We start from the raw sequence: 26,821 nt of genomic DNA, 5'->3' as shown, positions 1-26,821 counted from the left end.
TTTGGGGGATGTTGCTAACTCCGGGTCCGATAACAGGCACCACACCCGCAGTAGATGTGCTCGGTGTGATGTCTCGCAGCAAGCTATCAAACACGGCGCATTTCTCGGCTTTAAAAAAAAACGCTATGCGTCGCCAGGTGTTTCATCAGATTTGAGGTGTTACCTCCTTTGACAGTATCACAGTATCAGCTTAAAGCACTTGTTGCAGGCTGCTGAGTTTGCAGCTTTTCCTGTGAAGTACAGCCAGACTTTTGATAGCTTTGCCTTGGGCATTTTTAATCTGTAGCTCTGCTCTAAAAGAACGTGCGTACCTGGCCCCGCCTACTATCCTCGGAAACGTAAAACGATTGGCTAGAATTGGCTCAGGAAAAGAAAGCACCGAAATAAAGCACGGAAATGTGTGCTGCTTTTCGGTCTGGTTACTACCGTTTATGTCAGGACCGGACACCGGTACCCATCCCTACCTGTAACACTCTGCCTATTGCCTTCATATTAAATCATTTTTGTGAATAATTTTTTAAAATATTTCTTCACGTCATTATGCGGCCGCAAGTACCTGTAGGTGACACGGGCCGCGAGATTGAGACACAGACATGAGAGCCTCTTAATGCGTGTTTTGTTTGGGTTTCCACCGGCGTGGACACCAAAAATATAGAGTTCATAGCCTCATGAAACAGAAAAATACCGCCGTGTAATCCATTCATTTCAACAAAGTAACTGTATTCTGAATACCACCTTTTAAAACGGTAACTGTAACGGAATACAGTTACTCATATTTTGTATTTTAAATAGGTAACGGCGGTGCATGTATTCCGTTACTCCCCAACATTGTCAATATTATTGTAGTCTTTACCTCACAATATAGAGGTCCTTGAGGCAACTGTTGTTGTGATTTGGCGCTATATAAATACAATTTAATTTATTTCTTTTAAAGCTTTAGTTGCTTGTTATTTTACAGATTCTAAAATATAACGCTATTAATAAGTAATGCTGCATTATTACAGACAGATCTGTGTATGTAAACAGTAATTAAGCAAATATTTAAAATAGCCTCCAACGTCAGCATTGAAGTTATATACACATGTATGAATCCTGAATATGATTTTGCAGAAAGAGTACTTTTACTTTGGGTACTTAAAGTATATCTTGATGGTAAAACTTGTAAGAATTCTGACAGTTGCTGGAATCGGACACTGGTTTTTCACAAACTTGTGTATTAGTGATGCTCCTGTGGCTTCTCCACTGAGGAAATCTTGGAAACCTTCAGCGGGTTTTCCGTCTTTACTTACTGAACACATCTGCGACTGACTCACGCAACGCGATGAAAACCCTCTGGGACTGTTTTTCCCGCCCAGGTGAGCATCTACCTGTGCGGATTTCTCAGAGGGCGTGGCTTATCCGCGCACGTTATAAACAGGAAAGAGCACTGGAAGTCGGTCATATTCCTCATGAGAAAGTCTGTGAGTGTATCGTCTGCGGGCTCCCTGCCGCCGCTGGAGGACGATGTGGACTCGGTGTGCTCCGACGAGCTGCTGGGCTCGCAGTCCCGCCGCTGGCTGGCGGACATTCTGAGCGGGGGCATGCCGCCGGAAAGCGGAGACGTGACCCCGGTGGGCCGGGACGGGCTGTTCGTGGACTTTCACTTCCCCGTGGGAGAGCTGGAGATGCAGCCCGGGGTGAAGTGGAAGCGACCAAAGGTAAATACAAAAGGGAGAATAAACCCGTAACACGTGCGTAACGTGACATAAAAACCAGTAAATACTGCAGTATCGATGCCTCTTCATTTACATATCACATATACATGTAAACATATGTATGTACATTCTTCTTCAGCACATTTAAAAAACTCCACAGCAGATTACAGATGTTGCACAGACACAGTGACGCTATGCTGCCGGGCAGTAAAAGACCAGTACACGTAGCTTAAGTTGCTCCAATAAAGTAGTAACACATTTCAAATAATAGATTTGAACACAGGCCAGTTGTGCACTGCCCGAATCCTTTCAGGTGTCATGCAGTGTGTACACAACAACAACAGTACACGATGCAGTTTTGAAGTGCTTTACCTGAGTACTTCAATTTCATGCCACCTACAATGAAGTATTAGTTCACCCATGTAGCTGATTATTCAGTTCTTTAAAACCAGCAGCTCTCTTCTTCCTCCTGTAATAATGTTGTAATCTCTTACTCACAGTGTATGTCTGCACTTGAAGTTCTTTGGTAGTAAAACCCCGTTTTTCCTGCCACCACAGAGAAACAGACGGCCTGTTGTAAGAAGAAAGAAATGCAACATTCTGTTTTGAAATTTCACATCATTCTGCACATTTTAACTTTACAGTTTCATATCTGGGATCTTCACGTGTTTTGCATGTGAATTTGTATCTGTTGTGCTGCACCACAAAAGTTTTACTTATTAACTTTTAGATATGTAAATGTATACATAAGTTAACAAGAAACGAAAGGTATATTGGGAGAGCTTTCCTTCTTTGGAGTGGATGAAAAAGTTGAATGTAGTGATTTATTCTTTTTCTTCTAGACAGGCCTCCATGGATTAAGTTACTATAATTATCATTACAGAGTAACAGTCACATTTACACAATAATATACTGATTAAAAATACTTTTAAGAACAGCTGAGGTCACTTTGAGAACACCTGGAAGCTTTTTTAAATACCAGGTGAAGGCTGATGGAGAATAACTAACACCACACGTTAGGCTCCCTGTTACGTTTTCACACGTATAACAGGAAGATTCCACTCATTGGGTTGAACTACGGTTTCAAATTAAATTTCATTTAATTCTGTATTTAAGTCATTACGTTGTTTCTCTGAGTCTTTGTAGTTTTTTCACCTTTCACATTAAAAACTCACCTGTAAAAAATTTAAATTCCAGCTGGTGTGAAACACCAGCCTTCTGCCAGATGTGAACCAGTGGTTCTTTTGCCCTGTGGTGTCCCGAGCTGGTCGACTGGAGAGTTACATTCAGTGTGAGTCAGATTTGCATGGGTGTGTTTCAGAAAGCTTCCACAGAGATAAAATGAAGGCAAACCAAACCCTGCAGGGCAACAGGAGGGAAACAAAGACAGTGCTCAGTGTTGTCCTTCAGTTCTGTATTATCCTGTATCCGCTCTTGTCTCGTCTCTTCTTTCTAACATGAGGGCTGGGCAGGATGCAGGGTGGGTGAGATCAAATCTGCTAAACACGACCTGTGTTGGCTAAATATGAGAAATGTCCAACAAAGGCATCTGGACAGGAAACAAAAGACAGCAGCCTTTCTCTTCACTTGTTTTAATGTAATATAATGTATATAGTTTAACAGATTTGTCTTATATTTGCCTCCACATGTACTGTGCTTTTCAGAGCCTGGATAGCTCAGTCGGTAGAGCATCAGACTTTTAATCTGAGGGTCCAGGGTTCAAGTCCCTGTTCAGGCGAGTAGTGTTTTAACTACCCTGTTGGGAATAAACAGCTTGTCCAATACAATAAGCTGCAGCACTTTAAGTGTATATAACACTGACGAAGTGGGAAGCAGTTTTGAGCGAGGGAACTTTGAAAGTTAAAAGTTAAGAAAACGTTAAAACTGACTTCCTGTTATGGCAGAAGTTACAACATAGATCTGAGGCAGTATGGAATCACACCAACCTTTCCCGGCACATTGAAGCTTGTTTACTTTAAAACATTCCCTTTGACCAGTTTCAGGGTGTATTCCAGGCCTTTAAATAGATTTTATTTAGGTTTTTATCATTATAGCAGCGTACTATTCATGACAATTGAGTCATTTCCTATAGATCATGGAGTCTGCACTGACTGTTATTGTAAAAACTGTATTTACACAAGACTTACTGCCTGAATGGAGCATGCAGGGTGCAGTGGGCACAAACTTGCTTTCTGTAAATTCCCTCACATGGAATCAGAGGCAGAACTTCCTGGTGCTGCTGACTCAAAAGACTTCAGATGCCAGTAAAAACAAATTGTCAGAGATTGTTTGTCTTTTTGTTTGTCTGTTGCTGAGAAAGCAGGAAGAGCGGGAAGCACCACAGAGGTAAAAGGACAGAGTTTTAAAGTCTGATCCAGTGTTTGCAAAAATAAAGATGAAAACAAACCTGAACCCATAAATGTTGAATAGTTAAAATAGGACATAAGCTTATCTTTTCCTTCAGGTATTACTCATCTTCGTATTCTATGTTTGCACTTCACTGAGTGCGTCATCCACAGCGGCAACATCTCTCTTCCATTTTTGTTGGTGTTTAATAGTTTCATTTATCGCTCTTTGCATCTAAATACCAAGAAAACTGTGTTCAGCAGTTTGAAGTTTGATGTGTCTGTTTAAAAAAAATCCTATAACCTGTTTAGACCGATGCAAACAAAAGAACACAGTTAAAGGCAGACATTTCTGACTTGCCAGGCTGTGCATTAGTATAACACACGCTGACTTCAGAACAACGACACACATGTCACAAGAACACCATTACAATGATAATTCGCCTTCTGCTTGCCCCACATAAAGCCAGTGTTGACAGAGTGACGCCATAAGTCCCTCCTAAATTGAACCTCCGGTAATTACCTCAGAGATGTTTGTGACTCCTGTGTTCAGCTTTGTAATTTGACACCTCGCTGTCCAAGCGAGCCGTAGAAATCCTGTTTAGCTGGTACTGTGGACTCTTTCCCACAGACATGTACATTAGACACATAATGTATACACATAATATCACTTAAACAAGTCAAGTATACTTTTATAGCTTGTTTTATATGATTTCCATGATGCAAAAAGTAAGTCCATCTAAGATTAGAAGAAAACACTCTGTGGTAGTGAGAGTAGTGGGCAGTCGTAAGAGGGCGCGGAGAGATGGAGGTAAGCTCCCGAGGGAAGAAAAATGCAAATCAGTAGAAGCAAAGTGTGTGTGTGAATAAGAGGGCGACAGGTGTAAGAGTGAAGGTGCAAAGAGCGTCAGTTTAAATACATGGGGTCAGCTATCCAAAGCAATGCATACAGCACAAGAAGAGAGTGCAGACAGGGTGGAGTGGGTGAAGATGAGTGTCAGGGGTGATTTGTAACAGTAGGATAGCAGCAAGAGTGAAAGAAACGGTTTCAAAGATGGCAGTGAGACGTGGTGTGACGAATGGTTTGAAGACGGTGACACTCATGAAATGGGACTGAGAGTGAGCAGGAATAGAAATGAATACATTATCCACACTTATCTCACATTGTTAGCTCTTGATATCAAACTCTTTTGGCCAACGTGTAGTTACACTAACAGCTAATAAGTTACTGCTAATATCCACATGTTTAGGTAAAAAGTCGCTGTTCATCCTTCTGGGTTTCCGAGAATGTGAAGTATAGTTTCTTTGCTGTGCTCTATAGCTTTCATCCATATGAAAGTACACACCAATTCTTATTCACTGATTCCACCAAGTGTCATAATCAGGAGGGCTTTGCTCATATCATGTTAAATATGTGCAACCTAGATGAGTGTAAAGGAAGAAGGCCTGAAGCGGTACACTGTGTTAAGGCTGCACAGACTGTTTGTACTGATAACAAGTCATAAATGAGAGGAATTCTTCAGTATCTCCTTTTCAACTCTGTGCAGTCTGAGGTAACCACAAAAACCCACCGTTGATACATCAAGATCACACAGAGGAGGAGCCATTTGCGGATGCTTACGGTGTTTATTTTAAATGCAGAAATGAAGCTGCATCATAGGTTGATGCAGAAATGGAGGCGTGTGTGCTTTTAAATGAGCTACAGAGAGGAAAATTGTAAAGCCGTGCGTTTCTGTTGTGTCTATGGGGACTGGCTCTAGTGGCCACTAAAGGAACTGCAGTTTTTGGGTCTTGGTAGATCTCGGGTTATAACAAAAGTTGTTTCTTATCACATCTCAGCTATTTTTGTAGTGTGACATGAGATTAACATTATTTATTCATTTTAAAAATATCTTAATTGCGCACCTACAAAAATATATAATTAACCCCGAACATAATGAAACTAATGTCAGTCTTCCTGTCTGACTCGGAGTCACACATCATGCATTGTGCCAAGTTTGTGCCACATTGTTCTGACAGATGAAATTTAATAGTTATCTGCCTCTCCCTTTGGCTCTGCAGACAAGTCACATCAAGTTTATTTGTGTTCATCTTCCTGTTCTCTCAGTCTTCGCTCCAACCAATCATCTCTCTGTTTCCAGGAACTCTGTCCATCACCTCAGTTCATAGTAGATGGAGCAACGAGGCTGGATGTTCACCAGGGGAAACTCAGTAAGTAGACAGGTCCTGTACTACTCGGTCGTATTTTTACTCAAGGACTGAATCAAGCACAAATTTGAAGTGAGTTACTTGAGTCTGTTTTTGTAGCCATAGCTGAGTTTATTAAGAGTAGATTTGACCCCAGAAGTGCACAGGATAAAAGCTGGGACATGTTCTGGCTCTGATGTGGCCACCGGAGCTGACCCCGCCCACTCAACTAGTGCTTGCGATTCTAGGAAATGCCCTGCGGCGTGTTCTTCAGGCCTCCTAGAAATGCTAAGTCTGTTTTTGACAGAAGTGAGGGCAGGAATCAGATAAAGACACAGCACAGAAGATTCAGTCAAAATAAACGACCTCGTGTTGATTGATCCTCCCGGGATCATTTGACTCAATTTGGTTTTATTTATAACAGTCGCCTCAAAGCGCTTTATATTGTAAGGTAGACCTTAAAATAATACAACAGAGAAAAACCCAACAATCAAATGACCCCTTATAAGCAAGCACTTTGGCGACAGTGGGAAGGAAAAACTCACTTTTTACAGGAAGAAACCTCTGACAGAACCAGGCTCAGGGAGGGGCGGGGCCATCTGCTGCGACCCGTTGGGGTGAGAGAAGGAAGACAGGATCAAGACATGCTGTGGAAGAGAGACAGAGATTAATAACAAGTAGGATTCAATGCAGAGAGGTCTGTTAACACATAGTGAGTGAAGAAGAAACACCCAATGCATCATGGGAATCCCCCAGCAGCCTACACCTACTGCAGCATAACTAAGGGAGGATTCAGGGTCACCTGGTCCAGCCCTAACTATATGCTTTAGCAAAAAGGAAAGTTTGAAGCCTAATCTTGAAAGTAGAGATAGTGTCTGTCTCCTGGATCCAAACTGGAAGCTGGTTCCACAGAAGAGGGGCCTGAAAACTGAAGGCTCTGCCTCCCATTCTACTTTTAAATACTCTAGGAACAACAAGTAGGCCTGCAGTGTGAGAGCGAAGTGCTCTAATAGGGTGATATGGTACTACAAGGTCATTAAGATGGGGCCTGATTATTTAAGACCTTGTATGTGAGGAGCAGGATTTTGAATTCTGGATTTAACAGGGAGCCAATGAAGGGAAGCCAATACTGGAGAAATCTGCTCTCTCTTCTGGAAGAAATAAAACTTTAATAACCTCTGCTCAGTCAAACCATTAACATATAGAGTCATACTATAGCATTGTCACAAAGCATGTTTCAGATATCAGCATCTGTCAGGTATGAGTGTGTTTGACAATCAGCACTTCTGACTTTTCAAAACAATATAATAGAATCGGCTAAACGATAGATCAACTGCTCAAACATACAAATCCATCCATTATCTGTATAATCCTATCCTGTGGAGGGTCAAAGAGGTGTTAGAGCCTCCTCCAGCTGACACTGGGTCAGCTGGGAGGGTGGGAAGGATGCACCCTGGAAAGAATTCAGGGCCGTTGAAATAGCATCAGAAGTGGAAACTTGTTGGACTACTTGCACTGGTGACTGGGTCAAATTAACAGCAAAGCCGGCTGGCTGCAGCAGATCCAGCTCTGTTTGTGCAAGTGTCAAGGTTTACCAAGGTTACTGCTTAGCGATCACTTTTTTAAATCATAGACTTCTGTGTAATCCGACTTATTTTTGCAGCCAAAGCAGTCACCCTCTGATGACTGGAGAACTGTAGAATTTCTGAAAATCTTCACCGCCAATTCAGTTAAATTCAGTGTTGTTTATGTACTGCCAAATCACAACAAGGGGGCAGAATTTTACCAGAGGGTGTGCTGAGATATTTAACTTTTGATATTTCCTCAAGAGGCTTTGCTTTTTACCCGAGCCTCTGTTTTAATAAGAATATATTGGTATATGACTTCCTTGGTTAATTACAAGCTACCTTGACGTGCTGCACCATCTTTTGGTAAAAATTGGTATTACACAAAAGTACAGCCCGTTGTTAGTTCAGCTCCAGTTGATATCTTGTTAGCACCCTTCAGAGAACTTTCTTTCTTGATTTCTTACACGGACCGTGCACAAAATCCATTAATCACATAGAAAGGAAAAATAAACCAGATTTAGCTACTAGCTCATTTCTATCTGTTTTCTCTGGGCAGCTAAAAACAGTTTTTTTTTCATCACATTCTGTTGGTGGTTTTAGGAAGGTTTTAACTACTTTTAATGCAGGGACTTACAGTAAGTAGTTTTAAAGACCACTGGATGGCTTCACTTTTCAGACTCAGGGGCTTTACATCCAAATACTGATACAGTCTATAACATCTGTAGCTGCACCAGATTCACACACAGGTGGGTCTGTGTCACACCCTGAAGACCAGGTTAAACATGTTCTTCCTTCATCAAATACAACAGTGCAAACATCTCTCTGTATATATGCTCAACTCACTGCAACCTGTATTGAATCTGCCATTGGCCAATGTATTCAAGTAATATTTCATGTCTGTAAGCACTACACATCAGCCGCCCGGTACATAAAGTTTCCATGGCGACTGTAGGTAAAGACGATGCACCACTTATGTCGCACTGTGGTTGAAGAGGAGCCTTTAAAATGCAAACAGGACCATCCAACACTGTGCACTGAAGTTTTAAATGATGTCATGACCTACTTCCTCCTTTCCAGGTGACTGCTGGTTACTTTCGGCTATAGCGTCTCTCTCCATGTATCAATCGCTCCTCAAGAAGGTTGTGCCTCTGAGCCAGAGCTTCCAGGACGGATACAATGGTTGCTTCACCTTCAGGGTACAGAAACACTGTTTAAGATGCAGTTATCTTCTTCAAGTGAATTCTCAGCCTAAAGCAGTTTATATTCAACTGCAAATGAAGTGGAAATAATCTGTTATATTTTTATTGTTGTCCCCTTTGTTTGTGCTAAAGTTGCGTACAAAGCTGTAGCTTTCATCTTTATGAGACATTTCAATTACCTTTACAAGGCTGGTGAAAGAAAAGCATCAGCAGCACTGTAATGGAAAAAGAGCCATCCACATCTCCCTGTCTCTCTCACCGTGTAGTTCTGGCAGTACGGTCAGTGGGAGGACGTACAGATCGATGACCTGCTGCCCACTGTGGACAACAATCTGATCTTCCTCAGCTCCCCAGAAAAACAAGAGTTCTGGAGCGCCCTGCTGGAGAAAGCCTACGCCAAGTGAGTCCCAGCCGGCCCCTGTCTCTGTGTTCATAGGCTAAATAATAACTGACATCCAGTGTCTGTGTTTTAAAAGACAGTCGGGCAGGAAATTTTACCATCCATCATCTCTTCTCCACACTTTAAGAATAAGTAGTTGATAACTGAGTGAAAACATGGACATAATAGTAATGACAATAATAATATCTCAAAAATTAAATGTCCCAATGTTCAAACCTTTCCTGCGCAGATTTTTCAGTCAAAGTTCGGTAAGAAAGACAAACTCAGGAGGTCTTTAGAGATCCGTTTGTCACCTCCTATATTTCCCTGTCTGTCCCAGGTTGAAGGGTGGCTACCGAGCTTTGGACATGGGCTTCCCTCATGAGGCCATGGTGGATATGACGGGCGGGGTGACGGAGGTTTTACAGGTGGCCTCACTTCCCAGAGACCTGCCGACCTTCCTGAGACACCTGCTGGTTAGAGGAGCACTCATCAACTGTGCCAACTGCCAGGTACAGTGAGGACCTGTGAGGGATGATTTAGATCTGAACCTGCTGGGAAACACTGAGGCGTTCCTGCACTCATTTATGAGTCATGTTGTTTTTTTCCCTGCTGTTCTCACTGTGGGTGGATGTTTTTTTCCCCCTCTAGGGTCCTCTGGAACGGAGGAATGAACTGGGGATCATGTTTAGACATGCCTATGCTCTGACTGCAGTGGAAAAGGTACCTGTCACTGAACACGGTCAAGAAATGTTCACGTTTATTTCTCCTCATGAATTAAAAATAGTTCTCATATGTCTTCATTAAACATAAATATACACGTAAAACAGCAAAAGCAGAAAAAAATTAAAAGGAGTGTTTCTGTATCTTAGGTAGAAATCTAAATGACTCATAGCTGCTCTTCACTGCACTCTCACCTGTTTTACCGCCTCTCCTGCCAGGTGAGGACGACACACGGCACAGAATATTTGGTGCGAATCCTCAATCCTTGGGGCAACACAGAGTGGGAGGGGCCCTGGAGTGACTTCAAAGGGTATGAAGATGATCTCATGAGCAGTGCTGAATAAAACTGCAGTAAATTTAAATGCTTTCAGTCAACTCAAAAAACGGCAGCAGAAGAAGTAGCTGGTAATGCATAGGAGGAAATGAGGGTACTGAATAGGCTACTCGCAGTAATCGTGGGCCACCCGGACGTGACGTATAATGACATTTCACACAAAAGCATAGATCACAGTTTCTTGTTGTTCTTCAAATGTTAGATTGAACCTGAGAGTCTCATGAACAAAGCAGACATTGAAAATAAGGCAGAAAGTACAATAACAATATTTTAAGGCTGTGGCAAGATCTGAAAAAATAATTTATATAATCAATGCGTTTGCGCTGATCTCACACCTCAGTTTGCTACCTCTTTGATCTGAATCCATGAGGTCACATAATAACCAAAATGTCGCATTACTTACTCACATTCTTGAGTACATACTTCACACATTTACAGCATGTTTACACACCTCTGTGTTTGCAGTTCAGAGTGGAACACGGTGAGCGTCGAGGAGCAGAAACGACTCGGCAGAGTCAGACAGGAGGACGGAGAGTTCTGGTGAGTTTATCGTAACGTCATACTGAGACAGTGACAGTGATGATTAAAACTGCACCAACAGATCCAAACAGAGCAGATGAGATGATTGCAATAAGGAAACTAAATGCAAATGTCTTTGTTTTTGAATGTGGGCATGCCAAAGGCATTCAGACACATGAATGAAATCTGTTTCTCTCTCTCTGTCAGGATGTCGGTGTCAGACTTCCGACAGAACTTCGAGGTGATGGAGGTTTGTCACCTGACCGAGGCTCTCGGTGAACCAGGCTCCAGCATGCAGCTGTGGAGCTGCATTATGCATCATGGCAACTGGGTGCCGAATATCACAGCAGGAGGCTCTCCTCAAGGCGGTAAGACGGGTGATGACACCTGACTAATTATTTGTGTGTGACTGTAAACTCTGAACCTCACAACTGCAGCAGCTGGTTTTAAAAATGGAGGTAAAGCTACGTTATTTAAACCTAGACAGAAGTCCACCTCAGCTATTAAGACAAGGGGGGAATTTGGCAATCAATTCACCAGACCCTGTTAGCCTTATTCTTTGAGCTTGCTGGCAGTGATAAGAGAGCATCTGTCTTTAAAAGAGCCACGCCTGAACAGGGACTTGAACCCTGGACCCTCAGATTAAAAGTCTGATGCTCTACCGACTGAGCTATCCAGGCTCTGAGGGTGCCTCCTGCTGCCTGTGAACAGACACCCAAGGGATCTTCCAGAAATGGCGACACTCCCAGAGTTAAACCTGAAGTTTCCCCTCTAATCCCTCTGTGCAGCACAGGTCTCTGACACGTCGGTCTGTCTGTTCCCAGATGCAGTTTTCTTTTCTTTAATTTTATGTGAGAGTCTTTGTGTCACTTGTACATTATGTGATATATTACATTTGAGGCGCAGCACTCAGAAATAATTCTTGTGCTTTTGTTTATGAAGCATTCTGTAACTCTCAGCAAGCTGAGACCAGCTTATTTGCACAGTAACAGTGCCGCAGTGATGCCACGGTGCAGTGACTTTCAGCACTTCAGTGGAGGTGTGGTGTCACTCATTTTGTCCAAATCTTCTCAGACTTGCTGACCTCGTTGTGTTAGGATCTCAGTACACCATCTAAGTGATAAACAGGCAGCACATCACTCAAGAGCCAAAAACCACAGTACCGATGCTGAAGTTGGAGTGTTCAGATTCACAAGGTCATCAAGAGCTGCAGTTTTATAGGTAGACTAAGATATGATATTAGACACTGTCAGGTAAACAGGTAGGAATATAGTCACGCAGAGATCACACCCAGGGAGTCCGGTTTTGGGTAACTGGTGTAGAAACATTTGGAGGCAGTTAAACCATGGCCAGCTCTGAACATGAAAAGAAATGTTAAAGGTTATATGTATAGTAAAACTAACAGGGTGTGTTTGTATGTCTCCAGGTTGGTTCTATCAGAACCCGCAGTTCTACTTTGTTCTGTCGAAGGCGGACCAAAACCCCGACAGCGCTCAGAAGACCTGCTCCTTCGTTTTGGCTCTGATGCAGAAGCACCAGAGACGAAGAGGCATTAATCTAGCCATCGCCCTTCACGTATACCCGGTATAGACACACACACAGGGGCTGGGTCTAGTTTAAATGAAAGGTATAAATTTGATAAAAGTCTGACTTCCTGAACACAGATATCTGCTCGGCGCAGTAGCTGCTGTTGTTATTATTATATGAAGATATGGTTTACTTCAGCTTGAAGCTGCCATTTTTAATAGGAGAACATTTATGCATTTGCATTAAGACAGAGAGCTTGTGCAGAAAGAGCACGGAGTAGAAAGTAGTCTAACTTGTAAATCATGAAAGTTTTATTCCTCTGAAATTTCAATCGATGTGCTGTTTATTCATCTTATTTTGCTTCTCTGGAGAATTATTACAGACTGTGAGGACGGGGAGGAGGACTGTTTGTAATAAACATTGATGATTTAAAGCTGAGGTCGTCATGCTTTAGATGCGTTAAAATAAAAAATATAGTGTTGTCGATATGAAGTCGCAATCACATATATTAAGGAAATGCATGAAGTGCAAGTGCTTTCTTAGTTTGTGATCAGATTTGAGAAAACACATCTGATGTCTCAGAGCCTGGATAGCTCAGTCGGTAGAGCATCAGACTTTTAATCTGAGGGTCCAGGGTTCAAGTCCCTGTTCAGGCGTTGTGGCTTTTAAGCTGCTGAAACACCATCTGAGTGTATGTGAAGAGTCGTGAGCGGAGAAGCTATGAAGACAGCTAAACAAGTGCAACAATTAACTAAAGGAAAAACTAGCAAAATAACTGACAGAAAGCGTATAAAACTATCATAGTCTTCCTATCCCGTATGTGGAGCAGTAACTGTGGATGAAATGAAACCAAATGTAATTTTGTGTAAAAATAAACAATACGCTCAAATTAGTCCAGGACCAGTTCAGACTGAACATAAACTGAGTGATGAAGGAAGCCGCTGGCGTACATGAGTGTGTGCTGTCTCTCCAGGCTCATCCTAAGAATACGTACCTGTCCCGCGAGGACCTGAGCGCGAGCCGCCCAGTCCTCTACAGCCCCCAGTACGTCACACGGCGGGAGATTGTTCTTCGCGGCTCCCTCCCACCGGGTTCCTACATCATCATCCCATCCACCGCAGAGACCAATCAGCAGGGAGCCTTCCTCCTGCGGGTGCTGATGGAGCAGGGCAACAATGCCACGTGAGTCATGGAGTTCTGTTACCGTCTTGTTGTGTGAAACTGAAAGTGATGAGCGAGGGGCGGAGCAGACTGTGGAAGCATTCATGAACGACCTGTGATCGACAAGTCGTTAGTAAATGAGCACACCACGAATAATCCTCCTTTCTGAAACACAGAACCTAGAAATTTAACTTCATTTAATGTGAAATCTCTTTAAATGTAAAATTAAGTATTTATACTGAGGTCACAGAGGACTGAGGGCTGTTTCCACAACGTGGCCTTTTTGAATGAAAGTCACCACAACAAAAGCAGGTTTAAGCACTATGACGTCTATATTTGGATTTTTAGGAATTTTTTTGTGGTTGTGAAATGTTATATTGGTTTTTCTTACAGACCAGCTCAAAAACCAGTAACAGAAGACATTGCATCAGTAACAGAGGTAAGCAAATCAGCTGTTAATTTAATACACGACTAAATGATTCACCTCATAAAGTAGACTCGACTCAAACCAGTGCAGATGTGAACTCTGATGGGAGTGTGTCTCTAGAGCCTTAAATATTTTGGAAGCTAAATTTTATCCAGTGAGGTTATGAAACAGAGGAGCACATAATTGCACACCTTGGAATAAGCAAAAAAAAAAAAGAAGGAAAAAAACAAATATTTGTATTAAATTCTGAAAAATGTTTGAATAAATCCATCTAGAAGTAACTTAGCAGCTGTCTGGGCGTGCATTTTGAAGTCTACCCAAATGTGGAGAGTGCAGAAACTATTTTTTAGTGCTCATCAGGACAAAAATGCTTCAGCAGAGCAAATCTGATAAAAAATAAAATGAGTATAAAGATTGGCAGCTTTGTAGAAAAATGCCAGGCCAGTGTTTTCAGTACTCAGGTTGTGTGCCAGGTTTTAACTTCATGTGCTGCTTTTAGTTATAGTAGACTGAAAACCACTGCGTTCAGTACAGAAGATGTCCTGCATGTTTGTTTTAAAACTAATCCCGCCTGGACAGGGACTTGAACCCTGGACCCTCAGATTAAAAGTCTGATGCTCTACCGACTGAGCTATCCAGGCTTTTCTCTCAGCTGTGTGACATCTGTTTGAAGTTTCTGTGGTTTTCTGTTGTGTAGTAAAGGTTTTTGAACTTTATCTAAAGTATTGGCAATTTACAAGGATGGAAAATTATGATGAAGGAGAATAAATAATGAGATTTACAGCGTGTTCATTTGCTCTGTGTTTCTCCTGCCAGCTTTCGTTTCCTCACCAAGCTGCCCTTCCTTCACCTCAGGCCATCAGACAGCTTTTTAAGAAACACTGCAACAAGGTGAGATTGAAGCACACGGCTGCCTGTTCTCGTCCTGCCTTTACTGGTTGATAAAAGAGGTTTTAACAGAAGAAGTGAAACACTGACCCCTCTGTGTCTTTCTTGTGTCATAAGAAGGAACTTTGCAAACCACTGCACCTCTACAACCTTCTGACTGAGGCCATTCAGGGAGGAGGTCAGTAACCCCGCTGTTCATCCTGCAACTTTCAACAGACGATTGTTTGAAACTTTAATGATCTGAACCGCTTCGATCCGACCTGTGACGTCCAAAAAAGAAAACCAAATAGGAACAATAAGCTAGCATTATGCTAATTAGCCTGCAGGTTAGGTGATATGTCTGTACATCAGAGGCTGTTAAAAGCATAGACTGTACGTAAAAGATGGACATAGCAACTTTTGGAACTGCATTTCAAAGTCCCGATGTTAGTTTTTTGGGTCCGTGGTGGCCTGGCTGAGCGTTACATCCTGATATAAAGGCCGTGGATGTATAGAAACAATGGTGACTCAGGAGCTGAGGGAGTCAGAGTTCTTCTGTGTGCACACCACAACAGCACAGCTCCTGCAAAAAACAAGATGTTTGGGGATGTTTGCATTTTTCAGAACTGCTGCGCATCCACTTTAGAGTTTTCTCACCAAAGAGACTCGCCTACAGAGCCCCACACCCACTGCTACTGAACTGCCTGTTTAGGGTTCATTAACATAACAATATCAGCATTAACGCCACTGATTGGAGCGACACTTAAACATCTGTTGGTATTTACAGTGAAGAAAAACACCCAGGCTTTGGCCTTTTTATATCAGATCTGTATGTGTGTGTTAAATGTTCCCTCTGCTGTGTTCAGTGCTGGCAGGAAGTGAGAAGTACTTGGCTTTGGAGCACTGCAAGAGCCTGGTGGTCCTCATGGATGTATCCTTAAAAAGCACACGAGTGTGTGACACAGAGAGACGAACTGTGTGATGAGAGCGTCTGCAGTTGTAGATAATGTGTCATAACCAGTTTTTCTCTTTGTGAACATTTCCAAATGATTCCAAATTAGTTTTCATAGTTAAAAATGAGGATAAATCATTTACATTTGGCAGGTAAAAGCAAAAGTAAATTTGATTTTTTTTTTTTTAAAAGAAAGGGAGACGGAGAGACAGCAATGGTTTTTTTCCTCCTCCAATAAAATAATGGAGGGAGCAGCTGTTCAAGCTCTGTAACAGCAGATTTTTGATCAAATTAAAGTGTTTTTGATCTTTTAAAAAGGCTATTGTAGTACAGAAAGGCTGCATCTCGACTCTTGGTGTGCATTTGGAGTTCATGAGCTGGTTTTACACTTCAGCTCTAACAAACAAAGTTATTTAGGCCGGGACATCGTGCAGAGTTTATCTGTCGTACAGTTAGCACACAACAGGAGTGCTTTCTGTACAACATGCTTTCAGCTTTAAATTTTAGTAAGTTATTTGACATAAACTACAGCTGTAGCTCTTTATTAAGACAGTGTGGTTCTGTTAACATGTAAAACTCCGCCTGAACAGGGACTTGAACCCTGGACCCTCAGATTAAAAGTCTGATGCTCTACCGACTGAGCTATCCAGGCTCTGAAGAGCATGGTGCATGTGTGTGTTATAGCCAAGGAAGCCAGTGAGGCTGCAGTGAAAAGCCTGGTATGTGTAATTAAACGACGTGTATAGAGCCATAGCGCTTACTCACACTCACAGCCAGACCTGTAGGAAGAAAAGTGTCAGGTATTAATATAAAACCAAGATCATCACAATATTAAAGCAAAACATTTTATTATCGTGCGCAGGAATCTAATCTGTGAGAGATCTGAAGTTCTTTGCTGATAAGTCCTTACACTTCACACATCTGTTAGCAGCTGACTCTCAGCAGCCTGTCAGCTCAGTGTCCTCCGAGGCCTGTTGGGATATTTTTGGTTTGATTTCTTTGACCTGAGACTTTTCTCCAGAGCCAAGGCATCGCTCAGCTAAACTGGCCCGAGTTCCAGAGTCTGTGGGACAAGATCAGGAGGTGGACGGTAAGACCAGCAGCATTGCTAACACTGTGGCTGTAGCGGAGTGCAGCTGGAGATCTCACTACACACACACACAGTCCTGGTTTTTAAGTCTTGTTAAATATATAATAAATACAAGCATGAATATGTCTGAAAAAAGTTACAGAACACGTTTTCATTTGTTCTGTGTGAATTGCACAAAAATATAGAAGCAAATAGAAAAATGCTGCAAACACACACAAAACACAACAGAAGCATTTAAAATGAAGAAAAAGCTAAAAAAAAAAAATGTATTAAATAAGTTTTAAAAAAGGTGGAAAAAAAGGAAAGCGATTTTTGGGAGAAAATAACGCGACAGAAACAGAAACATGACACATTCTTTGGTGCTGTGAGTCAATATAATGCGTTTACACCACATATCACTGCCAGTCAGACCAGTGAGGCCACAGTGATCACCACTGAGGCACAATCAGGCGACGCCACATGTTCAGATTTATTGTAGATTTAAACAGGATTATAAAACAAGCACCAGTAAACTAAAAATAAACATTTAAAGCATTAAAAACTGATTAAAACAGAAAAACTCAGTCTGGAAACCAACTGAATAAAAAAAACACTGAAAATATAATAAAAATAACATCTGTCAAACGTTTCTAGCTCTGATTCTAGACAAGTTCACTTTGGTATCTGCATCATAAAGTTATGTGTGGGATTAGTAAAACACAAAGTGTGTGTTTGTGAGAATGCAGATTAGACCATGGACGCTCGCTGCTGTCGCAGTTTTAGTGTGAACATACAGAAAAAAGCAGATTGTAACAGAATGTTTGTGTATTTGCAGCTTTATTCATTTTTACTGTGTTTAATCTCTCCTCAGGATATCTTCCTCATGCATGACAAGAACAAAACTCAGCGCCTCGAGTATCAGGAGGTCATGCCCTCGCTGAAAGCAGCAGGTAGCATTCACAACACCTTTTCATCCTGTGTTGTTTGACCACTGAGGGTCTCTATCGTGCAGGAAAAATCCGACCAGCAGAGGGAGACAAACACCTTTTCTTCTGTTTTTTTACTTGCATGATTCTAAAAGGTGGACTTGTGGTCACACGTGTAACTAAAATCCTGTTTTCCAAGTCGTCACATTATTCATACATTTTTGCATCATTAAATCAAATTAATTAACGAAGTAAAGGCTGAAATTTCCACAACAGTTTTGCTTACGTGAAATGAGCCGACAGTGGCTGATGGATACAGATGGGTGGTGTCAAAGTGGAGAACTTTCTCATACAGTCAGACTGGAGCTGCTTCTTTAAGCTTAATGGACTGGCTGGGATCAGAGAATATATGTCACCTGTGCACATGTGAAATTTATTGCAATAAAAACAGAATATCCGTCCCACTGCTTCTGCACCCGCGTTTTACCCCCACCTCTGTTCCATTTGTCCCTGCTGCAGGCATCAGGGTGGACGAGTTGGTGATGCAGCTGGTTGGACTGAGATACACGGAGCCGGACATGACCATCAGTTACCCCGGCTTCCTGTACCTGCTGATGAAACTGGAGAGCATGATCCGTAAGAGCGGGTGACGTGGGGAGAGATGGGGGTGCAAGCATTGTCACAGCTTTCTGCCTTTCAGAGGAGATGAACATTACAAATTAGAAACAGTGAGTGGTTTTAATCATCACACCACAAGGCCACAGGAGAAAGAAGCAGAGGATGACAGAGGAGAGAGAGAGCGGATGAGGTGACAGAGGAGGCGTGGGAAAAAAGGGAGGAGAAACAAGAGGAAGGGAGACGACAAGGAGAGATGTTTTCATAAGTCAGAACAGAAAACAGCTGAGATGACACAAAGATCGGATTCTTTTCATTACTGAGCAGGAAAACAGTTCAAGCCTGTTGTATTAACAATTTGATCAATTTAAAAAAAAAATTAAATAAATTTTCTTCATTTAAAAAAAAACAACCAAATTTTTATGTTTAGTTTAAGCTGAACACAATAACCCAATAATACACAAGCTTGTTTTGCTTAGAATCAGTCATGTGAGGTTTAAGTATGTTTTTGAGGATATTCACTTCCTGTCAGCTCTTCATCAGAAATAAAACAAAGAGCTCTAAAGGCTGCTCTTGTCCTTCAAAGATGAACGAAAGATTAGATCATAGGATTAATCTCCAACAGTCAGACCATCCCTGTGAGCAGGACTCGTGACACTGAGAAGAGGAAGAAACCTCCGGCAGAACCAGGCTCAGAGCGGGGCAGCTATCTGCTGGGACTAGTTGGGGTTGAGGGGGAAGTCTATGTCATTAAACTTTGTGCCAGAAGGAAAATTTCAAAGTACAAAAAAGTGATTAAACAAGTGAGCACTAACCCAGGAAAATAACTGTGCCATGAATGTGGCATCACGGGAACGTACTGGCCTAAAAGAGTTACTAACTGAACCTGACAGTAACTGGAAATGTAAAGTATCCTTAAAAATGAAGATATATTTATAGCAGGGGTGGAGGAAGGGTCGGTGTCCTGCAGGTTTTAGATGTCTCAACATGTCTCGAAGTTCTCCAGAGGCCTGGTAATGAACTAATCATTTGATTCAGGTGCTGACCCAGGGTTGTATCTAAAGCCTGCAGGACACCAGCCCTAGAGGCCTGGAGTTCCCCCCACCCCTGATTTATAGGCTTACCTGTGATATGAAAAACTTGACTTATAGTTTCTTTTTTCGTGATTCTCTGAACTGTTGTGATGCAAACATTACGTGCGCCTGAATATCGTCTTTTCATCCTCTTGCAGACAAATTTCAAGCGTACGACATGATGGGAATGGGAACGGTAACCATCAGCTACAGACAGGTATGAACATACAGTAGCGTTGGAGCTTGTGCACACAGGGGTGCATATGTTGGTGATTTTTGAAGAGAACTCAGTGATCCTTTAAACGTGAGAGTCTTGTCACTTCATGTCCCACGACTGTAAAAGCAGAACAAAATGAAACAGGAATGGTGGGACGTGCAGCCGTTTTGTGAGGCCGAAACTCACTTGTTAGGACTTGTACAGTGGGTGAGAGGTTGTTCTCATGAAATGTCATCTGGTAAAGTGTGACTCTTCAAATATTCTTATAACCTGAGGCATCTTTAAGTAACTGATCGAGGCTAAGCGATGCATGCAGAGGCTATGAGTGCGTGTAAAACTGCTCCCAGCTTTGCACTCAAAGATAAACAGCTGCATAACTGCAGAGAAGCTGCAGGAAGCTTTTCTAGCAGTGGATTAATGACATCCCGATTAATTGTGAGGTAGTTTCTATAAGAAGGAAGGATGAGAAGGAAACCCTTCTGCAAAACCTGAATTTCAGTCTAAGTCAACAGAAATGAGCAGCATTTGATCCAAAAAACACTTCATCCACTCTTAAACATGAAGCTGTAAATGTTCAGCTCTGGGAATGTGTGAGAGTGACAGCCTGCAAATCAGAAATGCAAACCTGACAATTAAACAGTAAAGAAAGTGAAAGGAGGCGAGCTGAACTTAAATGGGCTGCTTGTAGAAGGCAGAGTAAAGGTTTGGGTTTGTGCTTCTGTAACTGATGCTTTTCAATGGACACAATAGAGAGTGCACAGTTAGCATAATCTTTGCTTTAATGTAAATAATAACATATAACTTTTTCTGCCCTCTGATTGGTTCCAGTGGCTCCACATGACCATGTACAACTGAACTGAACCGCTCTACCCAGACACCCTCGCCTGCATCACGTCAGCTTTTTTTCATGATTGTAAAGTTTTGTGTTATTTTGTGCCAAATGCATTAAAGTCAATGATTATTGCACAAATAGAAAAATATCACAAACAGAAAAGAGAATATTTCTGAAGCTGTTTTTCTTTCCTCACACACTCAAACAATGGCGATGGAAACGACCTTAAGAACTCTCTTGAGTCACGCAAACAGCCCGGGTCAAAGGTCAAGGCAGGATGTGCTGCTGTGAGGAAGTTTATGATGAAACTTCAGTGACTTCACCTTCATTGTCCTCTCAGTCTGACATCATTTCTCTCCTGCCTCTAAATTAGAGCCAATAAACACAGAGCCCCGCTGGTTTTAACAGACTTTTAATTTGTTCAGTACCAAAGAAGACTGTGCAGGCGTCCTGCAGGAGTGTGTGTCCTAACCCCGATCATCATACGCAGAATAATCAATAAAGTATACTGTCCTCCTGATCAACATGTATTCTATTTCTGATTTATTTAATTTACACTCAAAATCTAAGTGTGTGTGTGTGTGTGTATGTTTGTAAACTTGACTTTTGCGTTTGATTGCAAACCAACAGGTTTTCAGGTTTTTATCTTCTAAGATAAAAGTACATTGTACAGTTTGAGTGTATTGATGTGTGTGTGTAGAATATTTTATATAAAATTGCAAGTGTCACAATTTATGTGGAGTAAACAAACGTTTTGGTAAAGATTAGACAAAAAAATCTGTTAAAACATTTGAGTGTGTTGTAATTCAGTTCAGTTCAGTTTTATTTCACACCAGTTGACTCAAGGTGCTAATTCACGTAGTTTCCAAGGAAACCAGTCTCCTCCACCTCCTCTGAGCTGCATTTTTAGCCCATGATAGCTGACTTTGGTTAGGTGGGCCTTTTTAGGCAAAAAAAAGACAACATTAATAAGATGCAGTTGTGACATGTAAGTACATGAGGAGTTAAGGAGAAATACTGAGTGTATCACTATGCCGCAGCAGCCTATGGCAGCATAACTATGGGAAGGTTCAGGGTCACCTGGTCCAGCCCTAACTACAAGCTTTAAGACAGAGAGAGAGAGAGGATACTCTTAATATGGTCTCAGGCACACAGCCGTTCAAATGTGTTGTTCACAATGGGCAGCCAATCAGAGCAAAGCTATTTTAAATGAATAGAAGCATGCAAAGCATCTACTGGTGTCTTTTAATTTTCTGTGAGTCATTTCCTGCTGTCAGACCAGACGTGAAGCTTTAAGCTGATCACTTATCTCCTTGCCGCCTGGTTACGTGAATGTGTGTGCCGTACGGAGTCTTCCCCACGCTGACCGAAGCCACGGGGGATCTTCTGAGAAACGACCCTCTGTCCTCTGCTCATGGCTGGAATGTGTAAATATCCGTCTTCCAGCATCATTCCTCAAAGTGAGAGCAGTCAGAGATGCACATACCAGCAGGTCTGTGTGTGTGTGTGTGTGTGTGTGTGTGTGTGTGTGTGTGTGTGTGCTTCCTGCATTTTTAGAACTACATGTCACACTCGTAGATCCACGCCCTTCAGTGGAAGCTGCTCAAATGAATATTTTTATGTCTTTCTCTTGCCTGATTTCACAGCAACATATTTATATGAAAATAAAAGCCATCGTCAGTTCAACATATTACAAGCTGCGTTTGTTCCCCGTGTTTGTTTTTACATAAAACACCACACACATCCTGAGGAAACAACATGAACACTACATGCTTAAAAGGTTCAGGTTTTTCAGTTGTTATTACACTCTGAAATCAGAGAGTAGAAGTAATAAAGTTTAGGTTTTTTGAAGAAATGATGTCTTTCTGTTTCAGCTCAATGTGGTTTCCAGTTTCTGGCTCTTTCCTTCTGATGTTTTTTGGGTGATTCTCCTGCTGTAGGATGAACCCCTGACCAACCAGTCTGTCCTACTCTGGGTTTTTTTCCCCCCACTGATATAAATTACGGCTTCCTGCATGAGAAAAGTTTGAATGCTTGAACCTTTCCCAACGGAGAGAAATGACCCTGACGTATCTGCATCCATAATAAGAGCCAGTGGAATTTAGCACTCCCTTTATTACCTCATCAAGCAATAAGGACAATAAACCACTGAAGACAAGTGTCATCCTGTAATTCTAACAGATTTTTTAAGCAGATGCTCTGTTCTGCAATATTACACAGCTGCATTAAAATGTATAAAAAACGTTGTTATGATTTTGGTGCTCAGTGAATAAAGATTAAAAACATCAAAATGAACTTATAGCTGAACATACCATCAAGTCACAGGAAGGCAGGATGTAGTCTGGATCAACCCTTCAGGAGGAGGAGAGAGAGCGAGTATGTTTGTCTTCTATTGTTGTATGTTGGGGGTTATTTTTTTATTGCTGCTTCTATTTATTTTATTCCTGCTCGTTTTGCTGCTGTAATGCTGTGAATTTCCCAATCATGGGACTGATAAGGGCTATCTTATCTTATCGTTACATTTCCAACCTAATGAAAGGACATTTCCCATCTGCTGTTCTCTTTATATGACCTGCATGAAGCAACATGGTAAAACCCTTTTTGTTGTAGTCCATCCTCAGGTCACTCATTATTAAACTGCCCTTCATGCCTTTTGTTGACCTCGTGATTTTTTCTGCTGAGGTCAGGAAAAGACAAAAGAGGTTTTTTTTTTAATTATTTGACCACAGTTGTGGTTTTCAGGGTTTTTTTTAAAGTTATTTCCCGTTTTATTTTGTAATTTCTGTTCTCTTTATTCCTCTGCTGGTTTCACTTCCTGTCTTTTTCAGTTTTCCCTCTTGATATTGTGACATTTCCCTCATGATCTAAGAGAACAAGCTGGCGAATTTTCTCAACCGATAAAGGAAACATTTAATGCTTTATCCTTCAGAAACATTCACATTCAAAACATTGTGTGATTTAATTCTCTGGACAGGAGTGCTATTATGGAATATTACTGTTAAATATAAGCAGCAATTAAAGCTGTCAGACAAATGCAGTGAAGTGCAATATAATAGATGTAGAAAGTGACAGGTACAAGTTTATATCTTCATTAATCACTGAAGTTGTCAGGAGCCTTAAGTGTACTTAAATAAGGAGTGCATTCTCAGTCTTGGCTCAGCTTCCCAAGATGCATCTCTGTGGAAAAGATGGAGGAAAAACAAATGAATTTTATTTTTATACACGTCATGTTTGATAGTTGGCATCTGGATGGTTTCACTGAGATTTTCATGGAGAATTTTGTAATTATTTGTACATTTAGGTGAAAAAAGAATTATTATTGGAAGATATACAAGCAGGAAATGTGCAGGGAATTACATCATCAGCTCATCTGACAACCTCACTGGCTATCCGGGACTTCATAAGTGCTGATGATGACTGAAGATGCAGACTGTACTTAGAACTCTGAGCTGTTGCGACCAATCACAGAGCTCTTAGCAGCACCATAATGCCCCACAACATCAGAGCTGGAGTATTGTCCCGCTGCAGTCTCTGCTGTACTTGCTGCTCCGGGCCGCTGTGACGCTAATCAAGCAGGACAGCCTGAGCATGACCTACTTCTGTAGGTGGCTCCTGCAGGCAGGACAGTCACCCTGAAAACAGCCTGAGCCGCCTTCTGCCAGATGGAGGCGATGATACCGCAGCTCAGGCTTTCCTGCTTTATGATGCCAGTCCTCTGGGTCAGTGCTTCTCAGATGGGTCAGATCATGACCACTTTATGATCACGAGCTGCACATGAATCAGCAGCGAAAGATTTGCTTTAATTTTCTTAGCTGTTTCTTTATCAGACCAAGCCGTGACATCTGTCATTGCCTAATAATTTACTACATCTATAAGCAATAAAAGGGGAATTTTTATGTTCATTTCCAGGTCCATATTATCAGACTTGGACTCTAGAGGTGGCTTTGCATGGTTCATAATAATCCTTGTTTAATGACCATGTTGGGAAATCCCCGCTCCCTGGCATCACACAGATCAAAAGTAGAAAAAACTGCCCGAAATATGACAGACAATGAGGACAATTAATAATAGGCCCCTTTTTATTTGTATAGCAGTATTCCTTCTGGTCTCCAGGTAAGAATCTTCTGCCCAGGCAGCATCATGTTGTCTGTCCATGTTATTCATTTAACAGATTATTACAGCTTGTTTGAGTCTACTCTATCTTCCTGCTGCACAACAAGTGTGAGCTCTCCAAAATACAAGGGCCACCTATGAATGAATGAACCATCAGGCGCTGATGAATATTCCGGTGATTAGGCCAGCTGGCTGTCATTCCCCAGCAGTGATCCTTAATAACCGTTCCAACGTGTCCATCCCAGACAGCTCGTTCCTGTTTTTTTGCTTTCAGCCAGACTGAAAATGAGCTTTTTGGAAGCTGCAGGAAGCTTACACCAGCTGACCTGACAGCCAGTGTTTTGTCTGTGACTCCACATTTCCTTGAATCTGAACAATGAAGGTGAAAAGTGCAAAGATAGCACAGAGACACACAGACTCGTGTGCCATGTTGAAACTAATCAGGATCATATTTTGAGTGAGGCTTTTTTGTGGATCTTTGCCCACCTCAGAGTCACAGGATTTCTTCAATGCAAGTTCATTCCAGCACCTAAATCTGATGCAGTTCTGCATCAGCTGCAATCACAGCAGCGACTTCAGAACACAAACACTGTTTTCAGCATCACTGCCGTCACCTGAGACCTTTAATATCTGTCCGCTGAGCAGGCACACTGATTAGATCAAGCCGGACACTTTAGAGGCCAAATATGTGGATCAGAATTTTAGGACTAAAATGAAATGTTTATTTTTTTAATGGATCAAATTATGGACTTATAACAATAATATAATAGTGTAACATACTTTCTCCTGTGTGGGACAGTTGCAGTCGTCAGTGTCATCAGTGTTCTCATCAGTCATGCTAATTACTTCTGTTACTAAGAATACCCAAAGTTACTCCTAACAGTATCATTACACAGAGCCTGGTTGTGATTTGAATGATGTATTGCCAGGACAATATGACTTATTTGAATTACAGTTGTAAAGTCAGTTGAAGTCACCTGAGGGGCCGCTGTGATAGCCCTGGACCCCCAGTGGTGCCCATAGCCCCAGTATGCCCCCGGTATGATTGTGAAATGATGGATTCTGTATCATGAGTTTGGCTTCTAAATAAAACAAATTAAATGAAATTACCTGACTGTGGTGACCCTGTTGATTCTGATTGTGTGAGCCAAATACAATCACACATTTTTCCTGCTCTTAAAAAAACAAAAACACCCCAAAACCCAATAATTTGAAATGTCTGAATTTATATTGCGAATCCCAAATGTAGGCAAAGCATGACCGTCAGTTAAACAACCATAGGAGGGATCTTTGTTTAGCAATCGCTTGTAAATGCTTCGGATATTTTAAATCTATAAAGCTTCATTGTTTCAGCAGCTCACGTTCAAATGCTGTATTGAATATGCATGAAAGTTGTCTTGGCTATTGGAGGACAAGTGTGTCAGGTCTCTGCAGCTTCATAGCGGAAAACCGGAGATCGTACTTTCAAAATAAAATCAAACAGCTACAGAAAGATCACAAAACATGCTGGCTTTTGGAATTTATTTAGATTACATTTCAATTAATCTCTAGCTGTAAAAGTTTGAATGGACAATGGAGGGTTTTTCTACCTGCTTTAACAGGATTGCATATAAGTAATATTTCACTACCAGTGGAAAGCAGGTGAGACTTTTTTGCTGTTTAACTACTTTTGGTAAGTTTTCACAGTTACGCACAGTTCACATGGTTTGGGGTTTTATTGACATATACTATTTAAAAAATTGAATTTAAACCTGTTGGAAAACAAAATTGAGAGTTTGTAACAGCATAAATGTAAAGCCAAATGAAACTTAATTTGAAATATAAACATTTCTGGCTTCTGTGCTGATTTAGCGTTTGTTAACAACAAAACTTGACTTACCTGCTTGAATAAAGGTCACACTGACCTTCTGCACTCGTGGTGGTATCAATTGGTATTACACTAAAGTGTAGCTTAGCTTATACCAATTTCAGTTAATATCTCTTAAACACAAAACAAAGATGTTTATGAAATAAAGTCATATCAGTTGTTTCTTCACATTATCTTAATAGCTTGAGTTAATCTTGAAAGGTTTTTAAGTCATTTTAAACACAGCA

General features: G+C 41.5%; 1 protein-coding gene, 1 long non-coding RNA gene and 5 other non-coding genes across 9 annotated transcripts; 3 read left to right on the top strand and 4 right to left on the bottom strand.

Moving 5' to 3' along the window:
- The first annotated feature begins 1,411 nt into the window (after positions 1-1,411).
- Positions 1,412-21,138, top strand: zgc:85932 (calpain-9). 2 transcript variants are annotated; one of them, XM_013273598.3, is made up of 20 exons: positions 1,412-1,697; positions 6,181-6,250; positions 8,872-8,990; positions 9,260-9,393; positions 9,713-9,884; positions 10,024-10,095; positions 10,314-10,405; positions 10,895-10,969; positions 11,156-11,316; positions 12,375-12,532; positions 13,449-13,657; positions 14,030-14,075; positions 14,880-14,954; positions 15,072-15,129; positions 15,797-15,861; positions 16,904-16,972; positions 17,823-17,901; positions 18,397-18,513; positions 19,724-19,782; positions 20,611-21,138. In XM_013273598.3, the coding sequence occupies exons 1-20, from the start codon at positions 1,449-1,451 to the stop codon at positions 20,635-20,637; spliced, it is 2,106 nt and encodes a 701-aa protein (XP_013129052.1). In that variant the 5' UTR covers positions 1,412-1,448; the 3' UTR covers positions 20,638-21,138. The 2 variants fall into 2 exon arrangements, with proteins under 2 accessions (XP_013129052.1, XP_013129051.1); XM_013273597.3 differs by having other exon boundaries at positions 1,413-1,697; positions 15,069-15,129.
- Positions 3,360-3,432, top strand: trnak-uuu (transfer RNA lysine (anticodon UUU)). Its single transcript has one exon. It is a non-coding gene; the product is annotated as a tRNA-Lys (tRNA).
- On the bottom strand, positions 11,556-11,628 carry trnak-uuu (transfer RNA lysine (anticodon UUU)). The gene has a single exon. It is a non-coding gene; the product is annotated as a tRNA-Lys (tRNA).
- Positions 13,059-13,131, top strand: trnak-uuu (transfer RNA lysine (anticodon UUU)). The gene has a single exon. It is a non-coding gene; the product is annotated as a tRNA-Lys (tRNA).
- trnak-uuu (transfer RNA lysine (anticodon UUU)) lies at positions 14,632-14,704 on the bottom strand. Its single transcript has one exon. It is a non-coding gene; the product is annotated as a tRNA-Lys (tRNA).
- On the bottom strand, positions 16,462-16,534 carry trnak-uuu (transfer RNA lysine (anticodon UUU)). Its single transcript has one exon. It is a non-coding gene; the product is annotated as a tRNA-Lys (tRNA).
- Positions 16,714-23,135, bottom strand: LOC112842189 (uncharacterized). 2 transcript variants are annotated; one of them, XR_003213901.1, is made up of 4 exons: positions 22,927-23,135; positions 18,371-18,497; positions 18,164-18,269; positions 16,714-16,945 (listed from the first exon to the last, which is right to left on the bottom strand). It is a non-coding gene; the product is annotated as an uncharacterized LOC112842189 (long non-coding RNA). The 2 variants fall into 2 exon arrangements; XR_003213902.1 differs by having other exon boundaries at positions 16,714-17,030; positions 18,164-18,497.
- Positions 23,136-26,821: the final 3,686 nt, after the last annotated feature.

Source organism: Oreochromis niloticus, linkage group LG14 (assembly GCF_001858045.2).
Source record: "Oreochromis niloticus isolate F11D_XX linkage group LG14, O_niloticus_UMD_NMBU, whole genome shotgun sequence".
Taxonomy (NCBI): Eukaryota; Metazoa; Chordata; class Actinopteri; order Cichliformes; family Cichlidae; genus Oreochromis; species Oreochromis niloticus.
This window is presented reverse-complemented; position numbering and strand designations above follow the sequence as displayed.